The 19,815-nt window shown below is 43.6% G+C and overlaps 1 protein-coding gene across 1 annotated transcript in view; it reads right to left on the reverse strand.

Moving 5' to 3' along the window:
- MYO1E (myosin IE) overlaps nt 1-19,815 on the reverse strand; it is a 200,620-nt gene that overhangs the window by 106,365 nt on the left and 74,440 nt on the right. The window contains exons 2-3 of the mRNA XM_082388011.1: nt 9,183-9,326; nt 473-562 (exon numbers count right to left, since the gene is read on the reverse strand). Of these exons, the coding sequence (XP_082244137.1) occupies nt 473-562; nt 9,183-9,326 (234 nt within the window). The remainder of the gene's footprint in view (nt 1-472; nt 563-9,182; nt 9,327-19,815) is intronic.

Consider the following 19,815-nt stretch of genomic DNA (forward strand, 5'->3'; position numbering starts at 1 on the left):
TTTTTATCACACAACTGAAATGGCTATGGAGCTGGGTCTGAATAGAGATCAGGGTCACATTAATAAATGAAGTAATAAAAGATTCATTTTCCACGTTCCACTCATAGCCACAGCTTAAGTGATTTGCAGAGAAAAGTTCCCGTCGCCCTATTTGTTTTTTTTACCGAGTAGTGTTTTTTTTTAGTCCTTAGAATTTTGTGACATATGTGGAAGGAGGAAGATGCCTGAAGCTGTAAGTCCTACATCCTGTTTAACTAATTTTGTATATAATGTTCCAATAATAATACTCCTATGCTTTTTTGAGCTGTTCTAAAGAACAGCACATTATTAAAAATCAAACAACGTCACCTACTTGCGTTTCCCCAATAAATAATTCATAATAAGAAAATGCAAATGTATTGCAAACTTCCAATTGCCCATGCATCATAAAAGCCCCCAAACACTACAGTAATTTATGTGGCATGTAACTTACCGCTCCTTGGTACATTTCAATTTCCTTTTCCCCAAAATATGGCATCTGCTTGAAAGGGTTGACTGAGATTAATACAGATCCTATATATGTCTGAGTTTAAATCCAGTTAAGGTCTATCATTAATCTTCATAGCTACACATTTTTTGAATTAAGCAACCAGATGTTATCAAGAATTCATCATGATTGTCCCAACGAAAAGCTCACATGTTTGTCATCTAAAAGATTACAAATAAAGACAAAAGCCATTACCAACTAGCTCAGGTTTTGTTCTTTAGGAAGAGTAATGAACTTAATTACCAAAGTGTTACTAAAAGAAATTGTTATTTTAAGTGAATTGAAGCACATTCTTTCAAGACTGGTGACATGCACAGCTAGGAAAAAACAAATGACCGAGGAGTAAAAAGAGCAAATATTTTTTCCTTGGAAATTTCATGTTTCTTAGGTAAACTAAAAACGTATTCATTTACCTGTTTAACAAGTAGAGGGATATAAGATGAACTGAACAGTCCTGCTCTCTCTTTTTTTTTTTTTTTAATTTATTTTTGGCTGCATTGGTTCTTCGTTGCTGCCCGTGGGCTTTCTCTAGTTGCGGCGAACAGGGGCTACTCTTCGTTGTGCTGCGTGGGCTTCTCATTGCGGTGGCTTCTCTTGCTGCAGAGCACGGGCTCTAGGCACGCGGGTTTCAGTAGTTGTGGCACGTGGGCTCAGTAGCTGTGGCTCACGGGCTCTAGAGCGCAGGCTCAGTAGTTGTGGCGCACGGGCTTCATCGCTCCGGGGCATGTGGGATCTTTCCGGACCAGGGCTCGAACCCATGTCCCCTGCATTGGCAGGCGGATTCTTAACCACTGCGCCACCAGGGAAGCCCCAGTCCTGCTCTTTAGAAGCTCTGGAGAACTGAGTTGTTTCCATAAGTGGTATTCAGAGCAGACAATTACAAACCCACATAGATCAGGTTTAGGGAAGGAGGTTTTATTTCTGTGTGGGAAATCCCAGAAGGCCCCGCAGAAGACAATGTGTTACATATGCCCCCAAAATGAAGTGTTATTATAACATACAAAATATTTCCATTTATCATTCAACAATCAACTAGTTTGAACTGGATGTCTACAACACGCCAGGCATTGTTACAGATGCAGAGATAGAGCAGTGAACAAAATGGACAGAATAGATAAAACTCCCTGCCTAGAGCCCATGCTCCGCAACAAGAGAAGCCACCGCAATGAGAAGCACATGCACTGCAACGAAGGGTGGCCCCCGCTCACCGCAACTAGAGAAAACCCACGCGCAGCAACGAAGACCCAACGCAGCCAAAAATAAATAAATTAAAAAAAAAAAAAGAATGTAAAGCTATGAGATTTCCTCCTCCAAGGGTACATTTATATATTCATATATTAGGACCTTGAGTGTCAAATAGAGCAGCACAGGGAACCTGGTCAGACTGCCTAGCTCCCCACACCCAGTTCTATTCTACTCTGACCTTGAGTCACATCTCTAAGCGGTGGTTATTGGATGATGGGGTAAATAGGACCTACTTGATAGGCTTGTTATGAGAATTACATGAAACAGTATAAAATGCTCAGCACAATGTTTGATATGTAGTAGAGGCAATGTCCTTAATTCATATACTTCAGGATGCTCATTCTGTCACATTAACATCTCTGAGACGCAGTGCTGGTATTATTATTGAACACAAATGAGCCAAGTGTGGAATGGATCATATAATATTTAAAAATTAATATTTATACATGAAGGTGAGAATGGGGAATGACTGGGTTGCAATTTTGCTTGCTTTTTCACTGAACAGAAAGATCTTCAGAATTGAAAGGGCTGAACATGAAACAGCAGTAGACAAGATGGGGTTCATTTTCACTGCACATCCAGATACACCCAGCACTGCTCTGGGGTCAGGCCATGGCACTAAGAGAAAATGCAGATGAGACAGTGAATCATAACTGAAAATCACTACAGAGTCACAGAAGAGGGGCCAAGAGCAAACATAGTTCCAAGTGCCAAAGTCAGATGAGGCCAACCACACATTAGTGGCCTACTTTTTTTGAGGTAAACTTTAGAACAGATAAATTTATTGTTAGAATTATTAAGCAGGTCAGAAGTGTCCATAGTGTTACAGCCAAGACTCAGTTAAGTGTTGATGATAAAAACACTGATCGAACCCATACGTGTATACATGGCACTAATCTAAGCTCCTAATGACAATCCTGTTACTATTTTAATCCTATTTTACTAGGAGGAAACTGAGGCATAAGTCTTCAATGCAATGTTGAAGCAATGCTGAAATCTTCAACACTCAAGAAGTACAGCACTGCTACGACCATATTCCTTTCAGAAGTAGATGTCTATGCCGACATCCATCCCCAAATAGGATCTTTCCATGGAGGATGGTGCTCCTTCCTTAGTTGTAAAGGGACTGCTGTGAATGTCACCTGTCCTAGATAAACCAATCACTGCACTCAGAGAATAAAGAGCTGCCAGAGGACCCAAGCCAAAGGAATCACCAACCCAACTTTGTTCCCCAATAAGTAAATCTAGATTGGGTTGCATAAGAGCTCCTATAGGAACCAACATTTTAAAAAAATTATTTATTTATTTTTGGCTGTGTTGGGTCTTCGTTGCTGCACGTGGGTTTTCTCTAGTTGCGGCGAGCGGGGGCTTCTCTTGTTGCAGAGCATGGGCTCTAGGTGCACAGGCTTCAGTAGTTGTGGCTCGCGGGCTCTAGAGCGCAGGCTCAGTAGTTGTGGCGCACGGGCTTAGTTGCTCCGTGGCATGTGGGATCTTCCTGGACCAGGGCTCGAACCCATGTACCCTGCAATGGCAGGCGATTCTTAACCACTGTGCCACCTGGGAAGGTCAGGAACCAACATTTTTTTTCACTGTTAATAGTCTGCTATGTGAAAAGACATCTTGTAAAGTCTTGATTTTCACTAAGTAGTCTACATAAACTCTGGCAAGGAGACATTCAAAGAAAAAAATCTCTTTTGGAGTACTCTAGGCCAATCCTGAATCCATGACTCAGATTGGAAGAGGGATCCCAGTAGGGCTCTCGCGGGTGGTATTATTTGGGAGGACTCCTGAAAAATAAAGTTTGGTTTGAAATGAATAATGTAGCTCCTATCTAGCTACAAATTTACTTAAATCAGAATGGAGACAAGAGAATTTGATTTGGAATTTAAAGGAAACAAATATGTTTTTCCCACCTGCTTGGGTCTGCAGAGACCTCAGCTACTTCCCTGACAGCATAGGTCATCTACTGGGTTGGGCCACTTCTCCAGGTAACTCCAATACTCACTCCCACTCCCTGCTGCATAATTTGGGTGTGCCTTTGGAAAAAGCTGTTCCATCATTGTCTCTACCGACACAACCTTTGGCTGGAAAGGTGTGGCCCAAGGTTAATTTTCAAATCGTATGGAGATACACAAGGTTATGATTTAAAAAAAAAAAAACAACCAGAAATAAGATAAATGCCATCTTATTTAACAGCATATGCAAGACAGAAGGCAGCCAATAGATCTTTAATTGATTGTTTCCCAAATACTACTCTGTGGATCCTTGTACTTTCATCGATCTGCAGCAAGAATGACAAAAAGAGAAACAGCGCCCTGAATTTTTTATAAAGCCCAATGTATTCAGTATAAAGGACCATCCTTTATTCTTACACTATTTCCTTTCTACTTTTTGGGTGTTAAAATATTCTTTCTTTTATGAAATGTGATGGTAGTGCAGCTTCTGTAAATTTGTTTTTAATGGTCTTATAAGGCAAGGTTAAGAGTTTAATTTAAAAAAAAAAAAAAAAACATTTAAATAGCCAGTGAATTTCCCCAAACTGCCCACACTGATCTAGTCGACCTGCCTGGACTCATCACTGAGGTGGGGCAGGGAGGTGAGGTGATTTGCGTGAAGTCACATATGTGGAGACGACGGAGCTGGAACTTGAGCCCCTGGCTCCAGACACCAGACCCACGTTCATCTCAATGCAGTGGCTGCCCCCCAACATGAACTGACGGCCAAGGGTCAAATCTCATTCAAATCAATGGCGCTGCCCTGAGCTCCGGTTGGTCTGGCACAAGTGTCTCAACTCCTAATTCAAGGGCTGAAAATGCCAAGCACACTTGAGCATGTGGTCTTTGAGGAAAAACAAGTTTGGAGAAAGTTGGACCAAATGAGCATGGAGTGCTTTGTACAGGAACTATTTTTGTCAGCCAAGTGGCTATAAATGATATCTCACCAAGCAGAGAGAAAATACTGCAAGGTTTCCCTCCTATATTTTAGAACGTAATTGTAAGAAGTGTGGAAACACTCAGGAAAAATAGATAGTAAATGAAACCTTCCTGGTCTTAGGATAAATAGCTGAAAAAAAAGGGTTTTTGTTGGTTAACAATGTTCGCATTTTCCAAGTAGATTCTTTTTTCTAATGTGGAACAAAGAAATGTGCAATCAGCCTGAATGCATTAACAATTGATTGTTCCAAATGCTGACCTTCAGTACGAAACAATGTGCTGCTATTAGATGTAGAATAGGTAAAATGAGCCGTTTTATAACTTAACCTAAAGGCGAATCTCTTCTTGTCTTAACTATTAAGCTTAGGAGAGAGAGGGGGAAAAACTCATTCAAAATAATGCTACTCTATCATAATAATATTCCCTTGGCATTGAACTTATAAAGGAGGCTTTTATCACTTATCAGAGGAAAAGATTCACAGTTAGACCCTTGGTATTATTTCATAAACATCCAACAGAGCCATCAAGCTTCCTCAAAGCTGAAAGCTGCTCTGTGCTATTGCCGGAAAGCACGATGATGCCGAGTTTCTCATATACTGAGTGGGCAGAGGTTTCTACAACACGAAGTGTATTAGTGGTCAACTAACTCATTTCCTTGGAAGAACACACGATTAGTCAGTCATTGATTCAAAGACATTAATTCAAAGGCTGGGAATCAGCCCCCTCTGTGTGAGTCACTTTAAAATTCTGCTGTCTGAATGTAAAAAGCGAGTCTTCATAGTCAACAAATTTTCAATGAACATCTAATATAATGCACCATGCCAAGAATTATGCAGGAAACTAAGAAATAAACAATGCAGGATGATGCCATTTTTTGGCTAAAATTAACAAGAAAGCACATGTATGTATAGATATGTTTATATGTGATTAAACTGAAAAATATACAACAGGTTTATAGGAACAAACCTTATATGGTGGGATAGCAGGGGATTTTAATGTTCTCCTTTCCAGTTAACGGCATTTTGTAAATCGTGTTAAATGAACACATATTGCTTTAAAGTGGTTTTTAAATTTTGCTTTTTAAAAGGTATAGAAGACATAGTCCCTGTTCTTAGGAGTTTCTAGTGTTTTAGGGGTAAACGATCTGTAGGGGGAAAAGTGAGTCTGTCCGGGTTGATGATGGACTGGCTGCTGATAACCACTGACATTTTTTTATTGTCTTACCCAGGTGATCAAAAACCATGCCTATAGGGCTTCCCTAGTGGCGCAGTGGTTAAGAATCTGCCTGCCAACGCACGGGACACGGGTTCAAGCCCTGGTCCAGGAAGATCCCACATGCTGTGGAGCAACTAAGCCCGTGCGCCACAACTACTGAGCCTGCGCTCTAGAGCCCGTGAGCCACAACTACTGAGGCATGTGCCACAACTACTGAAGCCCGTGCACCTAGAGCCCGTGCTCCGCAACAAGAGAAGCCACCACAATGAGAAGCCCACACTCCGCAACGAAGAGTAGACCCCGCTCACGGCAACTAGAGAAGCCCAAGCAGCAACGGAGACCCAACGCAGCCAAAAATAAATAAATAAATATTTTAAAAAAACAAACCATGCCTATGTAAATAATGTAATAAGCTGAGCCCACGTTCTAAGAACATTCCAATGAATAATGAGTTCAACTACATCCATTGGAAATTAGTCTTTTATGGGCTTGTCAATAAACCAATCCTCCATTTAAAAGCTTCTATGGGGCTTCCCTGGTGGCGCAGTAGCTAAGAATCCGCCTGCCAATGCAGGGGACACGGGTTCGAGCCCTGGTCCGGGAAATTCCCTCATGCCGCGGAGCAACTAAGCCCGTGCACCACAACTAATGAGCCTGTGCTCTAGAGCTCTCGAGCCACAACTACTGAGCCTGTGTGCCTAGAGCCCGTGCTCTGCAACAAGAGAAGCCACCGCAATGAGAAGCCCACGCACCACAACGAAGAGTAGCCCCCACTCGCGGCAACTAGAGAAAAGCCCGCGTGCAGCAACGAGGACCCAACGCAGCCAAAAATAAAATAAATAAAATAAAATTAATTAATTAAAAAATTATTTTAAATAAAATAAATAAATAAAAGCTTCTATGGTAAAATGCATTTGAATGTCCAATAAGCAACTTTATCATTGAATTTTTGAAACATAATTCAGAAATATGGGAGGAACTTATACACTTGCCTTAGTGTACGATAATAATAACTAATGCTTACTTTGTACTCACTGCATTCATTATTTCATTTTACCCTACAACAGCCTCATGTGGGAGGTTTTATCATCACTCCCATTTTACAGGTGAGGAAATCAAGGAACACAGATCACAAAACTTGTGTAAGGTCACCAAGCTCATGCAGATTAAAGCTTGAAGCCAGGCTGTCCAGACACATCCCAACTCTTTCTTGATCCGTCATCGGCCAGTTTCCATGTGCCATAGGTCTTGCACATAAAAGTGATTAAAATCTTTTAATGATGATAAGCCCAGATAAAGTGAGCATATTTCAATTTTTTGACCAAATAAAATGAAAACTTACAACTGAATAAAACTGCTTCCATACAATTAAAGGAAGCTCTGTGCAGGTATCTAGGAGTCAACAAATGTTTTCTGTAAAGGATCAGAGAATAGTTTAGGCTTTGCGCATCATAGGGTCTGTTGCAAATACTCAACTCTGCCATGGTAGCATAAAAGCAGCCACAGACAATAAGTAAACCAACAAGCATGGCTACGTTCCAATAAAATCCTGTGGTGGGTGGGGTTTTGTCTTTAGGCAGTGGGCTTCCACACATGATCAAGATGCTATTATAATGTGGCTAATGAATCCAAATATATCTATTAATGCTTAAAAGCAGAGGTTTAGGGATTTAACTATCCAGATATTTGGAAAAATTTCCTGTGGTAAACAAGAAACAGCACAGTATTGGTTAGAACTGTCCAAGTGCCTTGGAATAATGTCTATTAGTATTAACACCTGGTGAGTTGAACTCCCTCCTCACCAATGATGGAATAGGCAGTCCCTGCAAAAGTACTGCTGCATTGGTATGGGTGCTTTTACCTAAGAGTCAAAGGAGCGGTGTAAATAATAAACAGAAGCTACGAATGTGAAAACTTTACCTTCCCAAGGTTTGGGGGTTAAAATCTAAAATATATGTTTCGATAGTTGCAAAGACTCCGCTTTTAATGATCACCCAGAACATCATACCTTCAGAAGCCACCAAGAGCATCACGGTTAAACTTTCTGGTACTACTATACAGATTTTCACAGACCCTTGTTTATCTATGACCAACTCCACAATAATTCTATTAAAAGAACTTTACATAGTTGCACCAAACAGAACTCCTGAATCCTGTAGGAACTTAAGCAACTATCACAGTTCTCTGTTTATAATGAAGTCAACACACATTTGAATCAAATTTAGATTCTGAAGTTTTTAAAGTCCTACCAAAAAAATGGTATCTGGGGCTTCCCTGGTGGCACAGTGGTTGAGAATCTGCCTGCCAATGCAGGGGACACGGGTTCGAGCCCTGGTCTGGGAGGATCCCACATGCCGTGGAGCAACTAGGCCCGTGAGCCACAATTACTGAGCCTGCGCGTCTGGAGCCTGTGCTCCTCAACAAGAGAGGCCGCGATAGTGAGAGGCCCGTGCACCGCGATTAAGAGTGGCCCCCACTTGCCGCAACTAGAGAAAGCCTTCGCACAGAAACGAAGACCCAACACAGCCATAAATAAATACATACATACATACATACATAAATAAACCCAAAGTTTTAAAAAAAAACAAATGGTATCTGGCAAGCTAAAATCGAAACATAAAGAACAACTCAAGAACGTCAGACATTTTCAACAGGTGATCTTCACTTTTCTCTCATGTTTCTTTTCGTAAACATAAGAATGCAGAAAAACTGGCAAAATGGCATATTTTTTGCATGAGGCAATCTTTTTTAAACCTTTTAAGTCTGGACTTAACTGTCTCTGCTTTGCAATTAGGGAGCGCTATCTAGTGAATTTTGCAGACTAGGACGTTCTCTAGGAAGAGCACAGGTTTTAGACACCACATGCATGGCTACAGCACATCAAAGGTACAGTGCCATTGATTGAAATAGAGGAATACTGGCTGCATCCCTTTTTTTTTTTGGCCACGCGGCACGGCATGCGGTATCTTAGTTCCCTGACCGGGGATGGAACCCGTGCCCCCTGCAGTGGAAGCACGGAGTCTTAACCGCCAGGGAAGTCCCTGGCTCCATCTTGCTTTTGTGAAATGCCAGGGGAAAACTTTGGCACCATCTCTGCCCTTCCTACAGCCTGAAGCAAGGGACAAAAAGTACAAAACCACATTCTGAAATGGTGAAAATGACTTGAGCATATAGTGTCAGTTCAGAATTTCAGATGGATCTCTTATACTAGGATGGACATGTCATCTCACTTAGAAATGTCCAAAGAAACCAATAAAGGATACAAAAATGTAGTCGTCCATGTATCTCTTCTTTAGATTCTCCACGATGGCATTCTCTGTGATCTTGGAGAGCAGGACCATGTCATCCACGCCACTGTGCTTGACATTGTGGCTCTGCCAGTGGTACCGGTAGGCACCTTTGCTTCCCTGCAAACAGAAAACACAAAATTATGAGGATGGTTTATTTTCTCCTGGAGGAAAAAAAAAAATGTCACTGAGTTCCCAAATATTCCTTATATCAAATGAGAATGAGCAAAGCAAACAAAGATCTTGCTATCAATAGATCTGGATTCAGATTTCAGCTTTGCCACCTAAGTGAAGTGGGGAAAAGTGAGCTAAGCTTTTGTGTCACTTAGGCTTTTCTCTCTTTGTAAAAATGGGAGAAATAAGACCCAGTTCATAGAGTTGCTGTAAGGATTAAATAAAACAACATGTAAAGCACCAAGCGGTATCCAGAGCACAGCACAGTAAATGATCAATGGGCTTGGATAATTCCTTCAACCTTATTGTTTTGTAGAACTGACCGGTAAAATAAGCAATGAAACAGAAACTTTCTAGACTTGTTTTGCAAATTATATGACAGAACTCAGAAGTGGAAAGAATATGTATCCCACAATGGCTAGGTCACATTGTCATAATTTCTCAAGCCATCTGAATTGCTTTCCATCCATGAACTTACCACTGTCGATGTAATACTGGCCTTCCACATTCAAAAGATAGGCTACATTTTGATGACCGATCACTGCTATATTAACAAGGAAATGGACAGGACAGCCTAAACACGATCACAGAACATGCTATGGACAGAAGAACCTCGTCTGATCTCACAGCTTCCTTGGATAGGTAGAGCCCTTGTCTGCTTACTGGATTTACAACCTAACACCAGGGATGGCCTCTGAGCACCCTGTGGCCCGCAGGGCTCCCCATCACTTGGCATTTCTGCAGTGGGATCCCCCATGTGTTGGACTACGTGCCAAGTCCTGGAGCTAAGGGCAGATGGGAGCCCCACTGTGGCTGCATTTGGGGAGCTCATGGTCTCCTGAAGGACATGAGAGATAGCCACCAAATGATTCATAATTTGTGCGTCAGCAACAGCCAACATGTAAACACATGTAAAATGGGTGTTCCGGCAGTGGGTGGAGACTCCTTTGCCCCAGGAGAGACAGAAATCACTTCCTGGAGAAGGTGCCATGTGAAGTGGACCTAAAATATTTTGAATTTGCCAGACAAAACTAGACAAGGAAGGATATTCATTATAATTTACACTCACGGGGCAAAAAAAAAAAAAGCCAATACATATGAAATAATGACAAATAACACATGGCAAGATATTAGAAGACTCTCCCTTCCCTTCAAGCTCTCCGTGCATCCTACTGGCCATGTCACATGCTGGACAAGCGTGGTGGGCACTGAACCAAGCAAGACTGGCTCCTCTCCCTCCTCAGGAGTTTACTTTTGAGAGGAGTTTGGATAAAGGAGAAAAAATGTCTGAATTAGGGTATCTAGAAAGGCCACCTGCTCAAACGTCAAAACTAGGATGAGAAAAGGCAATAGGCTCTTTGAGAGAAGGGGAAGGTGGAAGGAAACAAGATAAATAACATTTTAAATTTCACTTTAAAAAAAATTGTTTAATGCTTTCCCTGCAGGAGACATGTGCCCTTTGAAATGGCAAAATCTAAGAAGCTCTGGGAAAGCAATTATTAAAAAACCAGCCAAGGAAGGGGCCATAGGAAAAGCATAGTGCCATGGGTTCAAGCTCCAGAAAGGAGCCGCCCTTTCTGGAAAGCTTGCCACCCAGGCTGCCTTACAGAGGGAAACTGTTTATATGATAAATTGGACTTTCTCAGAACCACACGCAGCATCACTTCCTCAATCAGTTCCAACATTACCTCAAACCTCACCACTCCTCCTTATTCTTGCGGCAGAGCAGAAAGCACTGGCCACAGCATGACTCACTGGATCTCAATGGCAGGTCCACCGTCTATTTCCAACCAGATAAAGATTCCTGGAAACTCCTCCCCTCCTCTACCCTCCCTGCTTTCCCAGCTTGAATATTCTTTCTGGGCACCCGCAAAAATTACTCTGCATAGAAAACTAGGGTCCTGGAGTAGCTAGCCAGTAGGTGTTGTGCGTTTGCTTCTTTTTAACCCCAATATATATCTACCTACTTAAAAGAGGGCAAAAATATTATTTTCTCTTTAAAAATGTAAGCAGTTGAACAAAACAGAAGGGCTACTAATAAGCTGTTATTTAACATGCGCAAAGGACAAGAAATGGAGGGGCTCTGTGTCATAGTGTATGTGTTTGTACTGATCCACAGAAATGCCTTCTCAAGGTAACCCAAGTCCATCTTGGTGCCCAATCCAACTGTCTTTTCTCTCTCTCTCACTGCAGTGTGATACATTACTGTTTGTCCCATCTCCAAGGTAGTGTCTTCTTCCTAACAGCAGTTACTTCCCAGTGCAACAGGGCTCTTCGTGGAGTTCATTGATTCTCACCGTCTCAAATATCCCTCCACACAAAAAAGTCCCCAGACTTCTATCTACAAGAGGGTAAGGAACCAATAGGATACCTGACAGTTACTATAAGCAAGGCAATGAGCCATTTGATTTGAGGCAATCGCTTTTTTGCTCTTCCGAACAACCCTATGAGAGAGGGGTTAACATCCCATGCTACATGCAAGGAAACAGACGCCCCAAGCAGTAAGTAGCAAAGGCAAGAGGCGAACCAAAGTCTCTATGATTATGAACTCATTCAAACATCACGGGTTCTTCACACTTTCTCCCTAGTGACTTACTGGATATTTCCACACGTTACGTTTAAATGGCAACAGAATGCCATTTAACCAAATTCATCACTAAAAAGACATAACTGAATTCATCACTAAAAGACAAACAGTTGGAGGGTCCTCCGTATCCACGGGTTCTGCATCCGCGGATTCCCAACCGTAGATCGCAGATAAGAAGGGCCGACTGTACGATGCCATTTTATATAAGGGACTTGAGCATCCAGGGATTTTGGTATCCACAGCGGTCCTGGAACCAATCCCCTGTGGATACAAAGGGAAGACTATACAATCTTTGTTAATGGCCACCTTCTCTTAGCATCAAAGTCTAAAACACTGGAGCTATTTTTCATCTGACATATTTCCTATAACCAATTTGGTCACAAATCTCTCTCTCTCCCCCACTTCCTCCCAGGCTACTATAGTTATATATGTGAACTCATTCAATCTTCACAATCATCTCCCATACTATGTATTATCTCTATGTTGCTGATTGAAAAAAAAAAGTAAATCGCCCAAGGTCTTCTAATTGTAGCGTCTGTCTTTATTGACCCCCACCCTTACTATGCTTTTCTCCTCCCCCTTCTCCATCCCCCCTGCCCTGCCCCCCGAAATTCAGATGCGGTAAAGGGAAGGAGGGAAAATAGCTAGGGATGCTGGGAGCACCTTAGAGCCTTTCGGGGAAGGCTGACCTGTCCTTGGCAATCCATAGAACCCACCCATAGGTAGATGAAAGCTGGGACAGGGCTGGGCTGGGCAGTTCTAGCGGAGGGTGAGAACCAGATCCAGGAAGCTGGAAACGAAACAAGGATGCATAGGCTCTCATCCCAGCCCAGGGAAGCTTCAAAGTTCCCCACAGTGAAAAAGAACAACTGTTTTCTGTTTTTCTATAGGGGACCACAGTGTTTGATCACAGTGTGACTTTCCCAGAAGCCTTCCTTGGAACACAGCCACTGATAGAGAGTAAGTGGGGAACACAGTGGGAAACGGTTATCACCTTACAACCCTAGACCAGGGTCCCCAACCCCCGGGGGGCGGCGGACGGGGTCGCATAGCAGGAGGTGAGCAGCAGGTGAGCGAGCGAAGCTTCATCTGCCGCTCCCCATGCTTGCATTACCGCCTGAACCATCCCCCCTCCCCCCCATCCCCCCATCCCCCAGCCCCCTCCTCCTGTGGAAAAATTTTCTTCTGCGGAAACCGGTCCCTGGCGCCAAAAAGTTCGGGGACCGCTGCCCTAGACAATGTCCTCGGAAGCAGAAGCTGAAAGTTGCCTTCAGACCACCAACTACTGTCCTAGAATTGTGTGGACAAGAATGGTGTTCCTGGGGCAAATAACCTGGACTTCTTTGCTTCTTCCTCCTGCCCCTGACTGGGAGGGTAGGGGCAGGATGGGCTGCCACGCCTCCTGGGAAGACGACCCGAGGGACGGGGACCTCCCCATCTGTGTGAGGAGGTACATTTTCCTCAGATGACAAAAGTCCAGCTTACCAGGCTAGCACCTCAGTGAGACTCCACTTCCTTCTCTTCTGTGGGCTTCTTGGATGGGGTAACTCCTTTTAGTTTCCCCACCAAAAAATGGTAACATTTTAAACAAGTAGGGGCGCTCAGCGAGGTATTTCATTTCCCAACAGTTCTTGGTAAGTGAAGCAACGCCGCACAAAGGACGGAAAATGGCTGCTAATGTGCCAGCTAAGAAATGATAATAATAATAATAACAATGATAATGATGATGCTGATAAAAAGTTACTCTTAGCCCTGACAATGATTACAAATTACGAAAGAGCTACTTCTCACTAGGTAAACACTGAGTGCAGACTTTCTCTGGTCCACAGTTACTTTCTAATGATGAAACAGTTGATTAAAAAGCATGGATTCACACGCAAGCTCTAAAACATGGGGTATGCCCACATCCACTTAATGGCCCGGTGTACTCCTCACATTTAAGAGGTGGCACCAAGACACAGGAGTACCTCACGTTGAGGAAGAACCCGGTCACTGATTTTAAAAGAAGTGTCATGAACTGGTGTGCTTAGCAGGGTGGGGACCAGGATGAGCAAAGGTGAGTCAGCGTACAAAAGCAGGCACTGCTGTCTCCTGAAAGCCAACCTCCACTCCCACGGAGAGGGCCCTAGGGCAGTCCTGCCCACAGCCAGGGCTCTGCACACACTCTCACTAGTGTCTCTGAGCATTTTCCTTCCTTGGTTCATCCCGGAGAGAGGAGATGACCATATACTGGGTAACTACACTTCTTCAGACGCCTTTCAGACGCCCAGGAAAGGGAGGCCGTCTTATGTGCTGTGTAAACACAACAGGCTCAGTGTTGGGCAGGGCCTGGGGAGGGGGTGGCCATAAACGCCCTTACCCTCTTGTAGAAAGAATACACAGCACAGTATCTTTAGAGAGTCATGTGGAAATAGGGATCAAAACTTCAGTCACGGGACTTCCCTGGTGGTCCAGAGGTTGAGACTCCGAGCTGCCAGTGCAGGGGGCCCAGGTTCGATTCCTGCTCAGGGAACTAGATCCCACATGCCGCAACTAAAGATCCCCCATGCCGCAACTAAGACCCTGCACAGCCAAATAAATAAATAAATATTAAAAAAAAAACAAACTTCAGTCACACAGACCAATATATAAACTGTTAACTAAACTAAATAAAAATAAAATGTGGGCTTCCCTGGTGGCGCAGTGGTTAAGAATCTGCCTGCTAATGCAGGGGACACGGGTTTGAGCCCCGGTCCGGGAAGATCCCACATGCCACGGAGCAACTAAGCCCGTGCGCCACAACTACTGAGCCTGCGTGACACAACTACTGAAGCCCACGTGCCTAGAGCCCGTGCTCTGCAACAAGAGAAGCCACCGCAATGAAAAGCCCGCCCACCACAAGGAAGAGTAGCCCCCGCTCGCTGCAACTAGAGAAAGCCCGCACGCAACAACAAAGAGCCGACACAGCCAAAAATAAATAAATTAATTAAATAAGTTTAAAAAAACAAAATAAAAATAAAATGCATACCCTCTTTGATCCAGCCATTTTATTTTTAAGGAATTTACCTCAAGATCTACCAAGGATACCAAGATGTATGTACAAGGTTGCTCACTGTAACAAAGTCTGTAATGAGGAAATCTGGACATATGGATTAGAGACCGATTAGAACATGGCACTCCCTGCAGGCGTTCCACACAGTCACTGAAAGGAATCTGCCTGTGCTGACTTGGAAGATCTTCAAGATCCCCAGTTTCATGAAAATAGCAGTCAATATGTGGATTTAGTATTCAAGGACTGCACGGGCCTAAATTTTTTAAAAGACATGTGTTGGGACTTCCCTGGCTGTCCAGTGGTTAAGACTTCACCTTCCAATGCAGGGGGTGAGGGTTGGATCCCTGGTCAGGGTGCTAAGATCCCACATGCCTCGCGGCCAAAACACCAAAACATAAAACAGAAGCAATATTGTAACAAATTCAATAAAGACTTTTTAAAAAAAATGGACATCAAAAAAAATCTTTAGGGATTCCCTGGTGGCACAGTGGTTGAAAATCCGCCTGCCGATGCAGGGGACACGAGTTTGAGCCCTGGCCCGGGAAGATCCCACATGCCGCGGAGCAACTAAGCCTGCGCGCCACAACTACTGAGCCTGTGCTCTAGAGCCCGCGAGCCACAACTACTGAGCCCAAGTGCCACAACTACTGAAGCCCGCACGCCTAGAGCCCATGCTCTGCAGCAAGAGAAGACACCGCAATGAGAAGCCCGTGCACCGCAACAAAGAGTAGCCCCCACTCGCCGCAACTAGAGAAAGCCGTGTGCAGCAACGAAGACCCAACACAGCCAAAGATAAATAAATAAATTTTTTTTAATTAAAAAAATAAAAGACGTGTTATAATTGTTTTCTTGAAGGTTCCATTGGGGAGAAGGCCTGGGGTTTGGGGAGAAAGGTGACTTTTAGTCTCCATTTTAAACTTTGCTGCACAGTTTATTTTTTTTATTGCTGTTTTAAACCATATGAATGTGTTAGTAAAATTTAAAAATAAATAGAAATGTTGAATATGATGCCAATACTATCAAGCATTTTCTGGGGGTGATGATTTCCAGAAAACCTGGGACTTAAATGTCCCCAATGTTTTAAGCATATCACCGCAAAAGGCAGATAAACCATAGTCTTATTGTCAACAATGCACAATGGGTAATGCTCTGGCCTGACAAGCTGAGCTTGTTTTTTAATGGGATTTTCTGTCCCAGTTGAGTCATAACAGGAAAGGCTTGGAACTATCTGTTAGACGTTCATCTTTTAATCGACAGTCTGGGTATTCTACCTTTCGCAGTTCTGCTGTTTGACTGGAATGAAACACTTCCATTGCAAACGATGGAAAAAAAAAAATCAACCATAAATATTTGTTTGTCTATGTGCCAGGCATAGTAAGCCAGCATTGGGCTTTTAATGTGTTTCAACTTTATGGAACTTAGACACCCCCTGCTATTTTGGTGGTGTGAAGATGGATGTCTGAAGCAAGCATTTGCGGGTGCTGAACTGCCGTGAACAGAGTGCAAGGAAGGGGTGTTTCTGGAGGAGGTGGGGGGTAGGAGTGGGGGCGGGCAGTCAGGAGCCCACAAACACCCCTCTTCCCCTCAACCTTTAAGGTAGATGGAACTGACTTTTACCGAAACCATAAATATACACCGAAGGTTTACATCTCATTGAATTCTCACAACACCTGCAAGACATGAATATTACAATCGCACTGTCACTATTTTACAAATGGGTAAAGTGAGGCCTGGGATTATAAGGTACCAAGTTGCCTCTGCTCGGAGGGTCTGGGTATGGGAAAGTACATGGGGGGCTGGCACACAAACTAGGAGCGCAGGAGGCTCAGTGAATGTAGAGGATGTGTTCATGGGTCTCACTCAGGTAGGTACATGTGACCTGATCAAGAGTTGAATATTTGCGTAGCGTTTCCACATACATGGCCTCAGGTAATCCCTGTGACAAAGGGCCAGCGCTGAGACTTGTCATCAGGACTTCTGACTTCCTTTTCTTTGCTCTTTCTGCTACACCACAGCTCACTTCCGATACCATTATCAAGGCCAAGTGTAGACACTGGCTCCAGGATCACTAGATCCAGTGGTTTCTAAGCCAGGGTTGGCTAGAGTCACCCTTCCTGGAAGTGACTAGAACAAACCTAATTTATCATCCAAACCGAGACACTCTGCGTGCAGAAGGGGATGTTGTTAATAATAAAGCTGGAACAAGAGGCATCAACTGGGACTGTCTCAGGCCGCATGGTTGTATCTGTGACCAGCTTGATCCCGGAAAAGTCATGGGCAGCTCTCAAAGACCAGCCCTCCCAGCAAGATCCTCAGGGTCTCCCACAAATCACTCAGCTTCTCTGAGGCTCTCGGGGCCTCTCAGCGGCCTGCTCAGGAGAAGGAGGTTTCTGACATTACATTGCCCCCAGGGGACAATCATACCAACCCCCAATCCCTCTAGGGGTAAGTTGGTTTTACATGATGACATGATCTGGGGGCAAAGTGTGGATGGTACACACCAGGCTGGCAACACTGGCTGAACTAATTGAGTGGGGGAAGGAAAAAAGGTTTGGGGGAAAAAAAAACAAAACAAGAGATGGTAAGGAGCCCAAATTTGGTTTTAATTGCATATGTGATATTATTTATATAAAATGATATCTCTATGTGGCAATACAGTTGTTAAAACGATGCAGTTATTTATCTAAGTGTACTTTCTGTATGGTTTTATTTCTCTGCTGTGTACATATTTATAAAATGTGCACACACATATACAGTTCTTTTCAGTGAAAAAGAAATTAGATCAAATACTTTGTACAATGAGATATATGTATAAATGACACTTTTCCCATATTCTCTTGTTATTCCATGTCAGCTTTGTTCACCCCAGCTTGCAGCTGTAGTAAACTCTTTTTTAAATAACAATGGGCCCCTAGCAGGAAAAGAAACTCCCTTTCTTTCACTTACTCTGACTGAAATGTGGCTCCCAAAAGGATGTTTTTTTTTTATATCAATGAACAGTTCAAAGCTAAGATGTTATAAATGAACAGTTAACATATTCCATCAATTCTAAGATGCAATTTTTTCATACCTCTAACGATGTGAAACTAGGACATGTCTTATAACCAATGCTGTGTCACAGCTTAACTCATAACCAGTAGCACCTTGGGCTTGATAAATTGTGGCATGAAACACTTCCAAAGAGCCAGGCCCCCCTTCTGTGCACTTTACAAATGGGAAGTCACTGTCTAATATCATCAAAGATATTATAAAGCTTTCGTTTATTCTGGAAGCACTGTACCGTGTATTAACGTCACTTCAGGAACTGTGCAGTGGTTTTACTGGTGAGGTTGATGATTGCCCAGTTCTGGAGGCTTTGCTGTGATCATTTTTGTAGCTGTTGCCTCCACCCCCGGCCCAAACTGGATGAGGGTGAGTGCCCTGGCTGAGGAGCAGCTCCCATCAAGCTGCCCACACCAGACCACAAGTTTGCAAAGCAAGGTAATCTCCTCTTCGGTCTGTAAAGGCATGTTCCATTTGGACCTCTTTCAATCTCAAACTTCCTTCAGTATTAAGACCATTGAAGCAGGAGACCCCCTTCCCTCACTGCTGCCCCACAGGTGATATGTCCTCCCCAGGGGATTGCACTGAGCTCTGGCCTTCATTTGCATACGCTATACTCCAACGTTTCCTAAACCTCATTTTCAACAACTTTTACAACTCTTCTATATCCAAGTTGCACCAGCCCTATGCGTCACATTTTTATATAAACTGTCCTTTTTAATTTGGCTAAATCCTAAACAACTATCTCCATAAAATCACCAGTTTTATTTCTTCAGTGTGTTAAATAATGAAGATAGGGCTTCCCTGGTGGCACAGTGGTTAAGAATCCACCTGCCAATGCAGGAGACATGGGTTCGAGCCCTGGTCCGGGAAGATCCCACATGCCACGGAGCAACTAGGCCCATGCGCCACAACTACTGAGCCTGCGCTCTAGAGCCCGCGAGCCACAACTACTGAGCCCACATGCCACAACTACTGAAGCCCATACGCCTAGAGCCCATGCTCTGCAACAAGAGAAGCCACCGCGGTGAGAGGTCCGCACACCGCAACGAAGAGTAGCCCCCCCTCACCGCAACTAGAGAAAGCCCGAGCGCAGCAACAAAGACCCAAAGCAGCCAAAAATAAAATAAATAAATTTATTTAAAAAAAAAAAATAATGAAGATAAACGATTTAAAATACACAACATGGGGTCAGACACACTGACCTTACCGTGCACCGTGGTGCCATATCCCACACGTGGGGACCCGTTGCCCCTCTCTACTGGGCCCATTCCCACCAATTTCAAGTCTAGACATAGAGAGTTTGAACGACTCCTATTTCCCAGACGTATTTTTCTCTGCTGTGGAAAAATCTCACCTGGCAAGACTAGATTCCCCTTTCGGTAGCAGATGAGAGGCTAGGTTTTGTTTTCACAAGTAGAAACTGCTCTGAATTCATGTCCCAAATCCCCTGCACTTTCCATCAGGGGTCCGAAGGGCCCTCCTCTAGTCCTCTCGCCTCAGAAAACAGCCACACATGGGACATTTTATCGGTCCCCTGGGTGAGGGCTTGTCCTGAGGCTGACGAGGAAATTCTCTCTTGGGCACCTGCAATTTATTCTTTCTCTCTAGGGAAGCACTTCCTGCAAGTATTATCAGCCCTGTTCTATCCTTCTTCCTCTCAATCTTTAGGAAATCTAGGGTAGTGGCTCTCTCCCCGGGGGAGAATATTCTTCTTGTACAACAGCTAATTCTCATTACATACCAGCACTGTTCGAAACATTTTATACATGATA

This window comes from Balaenoptera borealis (assembly GCF_965194805.1).
Source record: "Balaenoptera borealis genome assembly, chromosome: 3".
Classification (NCBI taxonomy): Eukaryota; Metazoa; Chordata; class Mammalia; order Artiodactyla; family Balaenopteridae; genus Balaenoptera; species Balaenoptera borealis.